Source organism: Myotis lucifugus, unplaced genomic scaffold, assembly GCF_000147115.1.
Source record: "Myotis lucifugus unplaced genomic scaffold, Myoluc2.0 scaffold_255, whole genome shotgun sequence".
Lineage (NCBI taxonomy): Eukaryota > Metazoa > Chordata > Mammalia > Chiroptera > Vespertilionidae > Myotis > Myotis lucifugus.
This window is the reverse complement of record NW_005871303.1, coordinates 337,228-345,343: the sequence shown is the minus strand read 5'-3', so window position 1 is coordinate 345,343 and position 8,116 is coordinate 337,228. Positions and strand designations below refer to the sequence as shown.

General features: G+C 49.8%; 1 protein-coding gene across 8 annotated transcripts in view; it reads left to right on the top strand.

Moving 5' to 3' along the window:
• Positions 1-8,116, top strand: part of EBF3 (early B cell factor 3) — a 118,088-nt gene that overhangs the window by 3,144 nt on the left and 106,828 nt on the right. For all 8 annotated transcript variants that reach the window (XM_023762649.1, XM_023762648.1, XM_023762646.1 and 5 more), the window contains exons 3-4: positions 777-850; positions 2,454-2,522. In XM_023762649.1, coding sequence (XP_023618417.1) covers positions 777-850; positions 2,454-2,522 — 143 coding nt within the window. The remainder of the gene's footprint in view (positions 1-776; positions 851-2,453; positions 2,523-8,116) is intronic.

The window sequence follows — 8,116 nt, the reverse complement described above, 5'->3', positions numbered from 1 at the left end:
TCATTGTTAGCAGTTTCAAAATAAACCACAGATTGGCCATTAGCACTTTATTCCAAATACATCCCGCGAGGAGCACGTGGCGCGCAGGGCTGGGCGCCTGGGGCCGGAGGAGCGCTCCTGCCCGGAGCCCCGGAGGCCTGGGCCGGCACGGCCACGTGAGGCTGCTGCGTCCCGGCCCAGGGCCTCCACGGCGTGCAGAGCCCGGCGGGGCGAGCTGGCAGGCCGGCCGGGGCGACTGGACCAGCGGACGGCCCACCTCTGGAACCTGGGTTTGAACTCGGGGCTCGGCTGGGCGCCCTCCTTGCCCGAGCCCGGGGAGCGCACAGGGCTCCGGGCAAACGACTGCCCCAGCCGGCTCGCCCTGCTTTAGTCACAGCTGTTCTCAGCGGCCTCTTCCAACACACATTGGAATTTGATGTAGACAATGGCCGGAGGACGCGGCCCAGCGGCGGTGTGGGTAGCCGAGGGGCTGGGAGCCTGGTGTGCCTGGACCAAGGTGCCCTGGCTCCCTGAACCCCCGCCTTGCCCCCACCCAGGAGACTGACATCCTCTGGGGTTGAAAGCCCGAGCTGGCCTGGAGGGCGCCGGGGAGAGGAGGCCTCCTTGGCTGAGTGAGCCTTACTCTGGGGGACCCGCCTGGAGGGTGGCGTGGGCGGGCCGTGCTGCCTCCCCCAGCCCTCTGTGCACCTGCCCGCCAGCCGGGCCTTGAGGCTGGGGCAACTGGACGCCAAAGCCAGGGCGCCGTGTAACGCCCGCCTCTGCATGTCCCCGTGCAGGCCATCGTCTATGAGGGCCAGGACAAGAACCCGGAGATGTGCCGTGTGCTGCTGACCCACGAGATCATGTGCAGGTGAGCGGCGGATTGGTGAGCGGCGGGTGGGTGGGTAGCCTCGGCGCCAGCTGCAGCCACAAAGGATGCGCAGTCCTGGCGCCTCCACCCGGCTGGGCTTTGGGATGGGGTTCGATTGAAATGCAATCGGCTGGCCGCAAGCCGCAGCCCAGGAGCCGGGCTCATTTCCCCCACGACAGCGAGGACGGTCCCCGCAGCTGGCTGGCGGCTCAGCGGAGCCGATTAATGTGTTGGCCATGTCGCTGTGATATCAGAAATGCAAAGGGTCCTGGGTGATGCCTGTGTCCTCCGTGCGGAGGAGTTAGGATCACTCCCAGGCACTTGACTGCTTCCTTCTGCAGCTCGGGCATCCTGAGCCGGGCCGGCGGCTGGTATTGATAAAAGGAAGCTCTGTACTTGTGACAGAGCCGAGCATGTGAGAATTGGACTGTGAGTCTGTCAGTTAACCTCTTCCCTGGTGCAGCCAGGCGCCCTTCCCAGGGTTGTTAGGCTGCGCTTTCCTGAGATCCCTGTCACAAGAGCAATTCCCCTCCTGCTTTTTTTTTCTAACGACCACAAGAGTTTCACCCCTTCACACAAATAAAAATGCATCATTGGCTTTGTACGTGTGGCTTGTGAAATATCGAGGCGAGGAATGACAAGGACCTGCGAGCCTGCGACAGTAGCGGGCCGCTGGCTCGGCGGGGCGGGCTCTGCCTGGCTGCGGTGCCGGCTGCCTCCATGCCATTTCTGAGCAGACATATTGTTACAGCACTAATATACAAAAGCTGACTTTTTCTCATATCAGGTAATAAATATAAATTACAACCAATAAAGTGGAATTTCTTTATTATCCACTTCTGCATGTACTGCAATTAACATAGAAAGCGCACAGATGTGATTTAAGCTCTAAGTGGAAGACTGTAGACTTTCTTTAATCACTTTAGCTGTCAGCTTTAAAAGGCTTTATATACTTTGCCTACCATATGGTGTTAATTTAGCTAATTTAGACATGTAACCATTATACAAGTATGCTTTTTTAAAATGCAAGAAGCATAACATTTTTGTTTCATTTCTGCTTTAATTAAAGTTTCAATAACAGCGTTAAGGTAGGCTTAAAGAAGGAACAATGGAAGTTTCTGATAGATGGATGCATGCCTTTGTGGTTATAATTAATAAATGCCCCAAAGAAATATTGGTTGAAGGTGGCATCTTGCATCTTTTCCAGAAATAACAGCTTGACAATTAGAGGTAAACAAAAGCTGAAGCTGTGAAAAGTTATTCCCAAGCCTCCTGCCTCTCCTTCTCCTCAGTTCACTGCAAAGACAAACACCGCAACATGTTTTCCATATTTTAGCATCACAATTTAGGTGGTAGCTCCGTGACCCTCCTCCTAGGAACAGATATGTTCAACTCTGCTCCTTCCGGTAGAAAGTTACACCCTAAGTTTAGCCACAGAGCACATGAACCCACTGGGTTGAAAATTGCCAGTCTGCCTGGGTAGGATAACTTATTTTGTCGACTCCAGCCGCTTGACTGTCAGACTTTAAAAAAAAAAAAATTACCAGTCGGGCATAAAAGGATGACATGCATATTAAAACCCCTGTTTACAATTACTCCACAGCCGGTGCTGTGACAAGAAAAGTTGTGGCAATAGAAACGAGACGCCCTCAGACCCCGTAATCATTGACAGGTAAGGAAGACTTCTTTATTTTTTTCCAAACAAAACCACAGCCCCCGCCCCCGCCCCCGCCTGTGCCTGGCTGGGTTTGCAGTGGCTCCCCGTCTGTGGGGCTGGGGCTGAGCTCCTCGTGCGTTGCCGTTTGTTGTCCGCGTGTGTTATCACGCACAGGTGGGTTGACTTGGAAACCTGGAGGCTGGCTCTGTGGGGATTCGGTAATTGCTTTCGAGTTGTCAAGGGAAGCAGTTTCATCTGCCACCGCTCTCGCTGTGAGGAGCACTTTATGCCTAGAGAGTTTCTGGCTTTAAACCCAGAGATATGTCATAAAATGCTTTTTGCTAATTTGTTAACAAGTATTTCATTTTTTGCATTAATTTTTTTTTTTTAATCTCGGATGATGCTAGCCGAAGTTGAGACTTGGGTGGTGTTACTGTTGTAATTGTTGCCCAGTGTTAGAATGAATTTAATCTGCTCTCAATTAGTTGCAAAATGTCTCCTAATTTTTTTCCAATTGTGGCTGTCGTTTTATGTCAAGTAGCAAATATGTAACTAACAAACCAAAGTTGTTATAATTGAAACTAATTACACATGCTGGTTACATTTTCCAACATTAATATCCATCACTAGACGAGCTGTATGCATTCTTTACATTTGCTGCTCTTCATCTTGCTATTTATCATGTTCCTTGGGCCACATTGCATCCTTTAAAGCTACTAATCATCAGCCCTAATCGTGTTAATGTGCGTTTGCTGTTGCTTTAGTTGAAACAACAAATACACTACCCCCCTGCCCTCCTCCGGAGCACCCCCCCTGCCCCCCCATCGCTGGGTTTCTGTGCCCTGGAGGAGGGAGGCTTTCTTTCTCCCAACAATGGGGACAACAGCCAGAGGCCCAGGGTGTGATGGGCTGGGGGGTTTTTGAAACTGGTACCCAAATCGAATAAATGTTAGACGTGTACATATGACTCCAGTTTTGTGAAGCAGAGGTTTAGGCCGTTTTGAAGAGGGGTTGGATTTCAGCAGCTTTCAGGACAAAGTTATCTTTTGATCATGAACTTTGGCTGTCCAGTGTCTGAAAAATTAAACCCGGAAAACTCCATGAGTTAAGCCCGAGGAAATGTGGGCCTCCAGTGGAGAGCAATGCTAATGTTGAACTAGCTGGGATCGCTGTTTGCTTAGTGGGGAATGCTCGGTATCTGACAGAAGGGACGGCTCTTATTAGTAATCAAATAGGGCGGACCAGTTGTGGCCGTCACTCAGGCCGCGAGAGCAAGTTCAACACTTTGTCCAACTCCAGCTACAGAAATCAATAGCATTATATTTGTCTTTAGTGCGGTGGCCATGGAAATCTTCCAGCCTCAGGGTTGTTGGGCTCGTACCTGAATTTATTTTGTTTTCCGTGATTGGCTAGAAGTGTTTGAGCAGCTCTTGGCATCTTGTCTGACTGTAGGATGCTTGAAAAGGCAGCGGTGCGAAGTGCTTCATCTTCTGAGTGGTCTTCCATTTGTGATATTTGTACATTTAAAAAGCTGGCTTGTTTCCACGTCCTGAGGTTCTCAGCACAGCACAGCGATCGAGTAGCCGCGTTGATTCAACCGATCTTTCGGGCGCCGTGTGTCCCCCCTGCAAAATCACTTTGGGGTTTGTGTCACAGCCCATCACGTATCGACTCTTGAATAACCTCTAATACTCAGTTTTATCACAGGATGGGAAATATCTTCTCCCGCATGTGCAGAAATATACTCGTGAATTCTTGTCTGAGTGAATGCCTTCTTATCTTTGGTTAATTAAAATATGTGCTAAGATTACTGATACCTCTCTGACCTAGAGAAGTGTGCGATCATTTGATATGCTGGAAGCAGGAGAGGAGGGGGAAATGTAAAAACATTTGGTTAATGGGTTTACCAAGTTTATTTGAATAAGGAGGATTGCAGCTCCATTTGCGCCTGGCGTCAATGCTTTGGAGATCTTAATTATTGATGAAAATCTGCTCTGCTTCTAAATTCAAAGATATGACAATTTTACAGGAATTTTAATCACCTTCCACGTGAGGGATGTTGAGGTAAGGGTAGTTCTACGGGATGACAAACAGGGTGTGCGTTTTTTACCATTCTTAAGAGAGCTGTCACTTGTAATGACAAAAGACTATTCACATTTGGTTGCTTGATGTCAGTCCGTGTGTGATGATTGCAGCTATTGGCACAACCTTCCGTTTAAGGCAGAGTTCTAGGGGGAAAATGAAGAATTCAGTGTTTACTAAGGCAAGTTGTGTGAATCAGAGAAAGAAAAATGCCTGTGGGAGGGGACTGTCTTTCGCGTGGCGCAGCCTTTTGCAACTGAAAGGCGTTTCAGTTTCATAATGATCATCATTTCTGTGGCGTGCGCGCTGCCTCTGAACACTAGTTGCTCCTGTTGAGCCTCTAGCCCGCGGTTCCCCTGGGGGGGCCGCTGAATGGAACCCCGCACCGGGCTGGGGAGTCAGTCCACAGGTCCCCACCAGCGCTGTCATGACTTGGTTAGTTGGCTTAAGAAAGAATTAGATACAACGTGCTTCGCAGGCTCCGTGTGGCCTTTGGACACACTCAGCAGCTCCTGACCAGATAAGGCCTATTTGTCCTGAGGATATAAACCAATAATTCCAACCTGAATTGAGATCAATGGGCCCACGTTTGCTCTAACCCACGCGGAGGCTCTCCCGAAGGCCGCGCGCCTGTGCCGCTGGGTGGTGAGAGCAGAGAAGTCGGCTCCCGGCTCCGGCAGGCAAATCGCATTCTATAGACTCTGACGCCTTAAATCAATTAATTACACAATTTGGCTCAGTTATCTTTCAGAAGCATTAAATACTCACCAGCAGCATGGAGGACCCTCCGCGTGGAAAGGGGGAAACGTGAGGCTGTTTTTGCGTTGGGAAACCCTGTTATTGTGAAGGTTTTCACTTACCTGAACTGTCTTCTTCCTCATAAAACGACGCCAGAGAAACCATCGTTTATGGCTCCGCAAATATAATTACACCACCGCGGGTTTAGGAGAATACAGCGGCTCACGGGGTAGAGGAGAAACGTGACGTTGTAAAGTAAAAGCATGGCCAGTGAAGAGCTACGGTGGTAGAAAGCATGTTTGTGGCTGTAGTGACCTGCAGAGCCAGAAGCGGGGGTGGGGGAGCACGTGTGTGTGTGTGTGTGTGTGTGTGTGTGTACACACCATGTGCGCGTCCCCATATACATGCATGTGCGTGTATATGTGTGTACACACACACACACACACACACACACATAGTGTTCTACGGTATTCTGAAAGGAAGGGGGTATCGTTTTCCTCGTGGAATAATGTTTTCTGGGAAAACACAAAAGCAGATGGTCTCCATTAGGGACACCCATTGTCCACACCGCCCAGCTATGAACAGATGAATCTCTCCCGTCTCACCCGTGCATTCCAAAGGCTGTGAATGATTACAGGATGTCGGTGTGGCTGCTAAACCAAAACCACACTTTGGCTGTCGTCCTCTCATGCCATCCCGTCCCGGGGTGTCGCCTGAGGCCCCGTGGACATGCCCGGGGAGGCGCGTGCTCTGACCTCCGTCCCTGCCCGGCCCAGTGGGTTGGAGCTCTGGGTCCAACTGTTGCGACCGGGCAGGCAGACTCCGGGGCGGCAGGAGCCGGGTGCTGGGACATCCGAGCGGCCGGGTCGGTCGCACACGGGGCCCCGTGCAGCGCCCGGAGGGAGCGTGCTCGGCGGGGAGGTTCCAGATGGCACGGTCTCAGGCGTCTCACGCGCTGGCATCTCTGTGGCAGCGGGGCCCCCTCCCCGGCAAACCTGGCATTGGTCTATGGAGTTCGGGAGACTTATCATTCCAAGTCTGTCCTACTTTGCTGTCTGGAAGCCAGACATCTGTTTATTCCATTTTCTTTCATACGGAGTTTGGAATAGCTCTAGTTGGTGGGGGGGTGGGGGGAGGTGGGAGAGAAGCAAAGTTTTGTCATATTTAACAGCTGTTACAAAATTTCAACCCTGTGGGCTCTGAAAATACTTTTCAGCTGACCTCAGATTTTTATACATAACTGACATAGGGTTGCAGAAAAATATTATTGACTTAACCTTTCATTGTCTGCGATTTCACGTTGTCCTCCGTCACATGCCCAAACCCCAACCTTTTTAACTCCGCACACACACCCCCGCCCGCATCCCCCAATACCGCTGCTCTCATTCATTTACGAGTTTGAAGTTTACACCTTTAAAACGATTGCAGAACGGTAGCCGAAGACCCATTGGAGATTTGCTTTCTTTCTTTCTTTCTTTCCTTTTTTTTTTTTTTTTAGTCAACAGTGTTTCCTTTCACTTCCTGTCACAAAGGTCAAAGAGAGCGACCTTTGCTGGCAGTCCTCCCACTGAATTATTCATGGCATTGACTTTTGTCAGCACACACAGTTGTGCTCTGGGACGCTTTATTCATTTACCTCATTTAAAGCGCCTTTCTGCACCTGTTCAAGTATTAATATCATGTAATTTGGGCCTAATGCCGATTTTGCTGAACACTCATTATATTTTTTATTAGCTATATTTCCAAACGATTATGTATGATTATTACCAAGCCTTACAAACAGCACCGGGCTATTCCCTAGCCCCTTCCATCTTCTTGTCAGGTTGTTTTCGGAAGCGGGGAGGATAAACATTTGACCAGTCCCAATGTTTTCATTCCACTCCATCTCCGAGCACAGAACTTAAAGCTCCCTCCCTCATGGCTTTGCACGAGCGTGATTAAATCCAACTCCGAGGGAGCTGTACAAATGCCAGCATTTATAAGGTCAACGCTTTTGTTAAAAACGCTATGTAAATGAGGATCTGCAAAAAGGGACATTAAATAAAATTAAATTCATTGTCTTCTTTAATGTCATTTACATTTTGGCTAAGCCCCGGCCTGTCAAGGAGGATTTTAAAAATAATTTTAATTACACACCATTTAGCGATCCAAGGTTTTCCTATTCAGCAGCGTTTGGATAACCTGCAAAACGGAGACTGTTTATTAACTTCTTAAGCGACAGCTTGTCATTTCACCCGCATAGCGCAATGAAAACAGTAGAGTTTGGTGTTAATTTCTCCTTCTCGGTTTCCTTGAAGATGTGAATATAATTACCAGGCGCGAGGCCTGGGCGTCCCGGAGCCCCCCTCGCGGCGCTGGCCCCGTGTCTGAGACGCTCTTTGGTTCAGAGTCTGTTTTAATACATCGGGACTTCAGCGAAGGGGAAATATTGGCTAGAGATTTGGCAATCTGAACGCGCACTGTGGATGAATGGACGTGGCTACAAAGAATCTGATTTTGCCTGGCACGGTCCCCGCTGGCGCCGCGCTCAGGTGTGAATGGCTGTTTGATTCCCTGGCACGCCGGCGGAGAGAGGCGAAAAGTTCACCGCGCTCATTCATCCTCTAACCATTTTTTTTTTTCATAAACTTCGGAAAATAAACAGAAAAGGAAGAGCTGCGTTATTGAGTCACAATGCCAGGCTTTCATTTAAACAGGGAGGACCCCAGAAACAGGTGCCCACCCGGGTAGGTTTCCCTCTCCTGGCAGCCCATCGCCTAGCAGTCCGTGTGCCGACGGGCCCTTGTGTG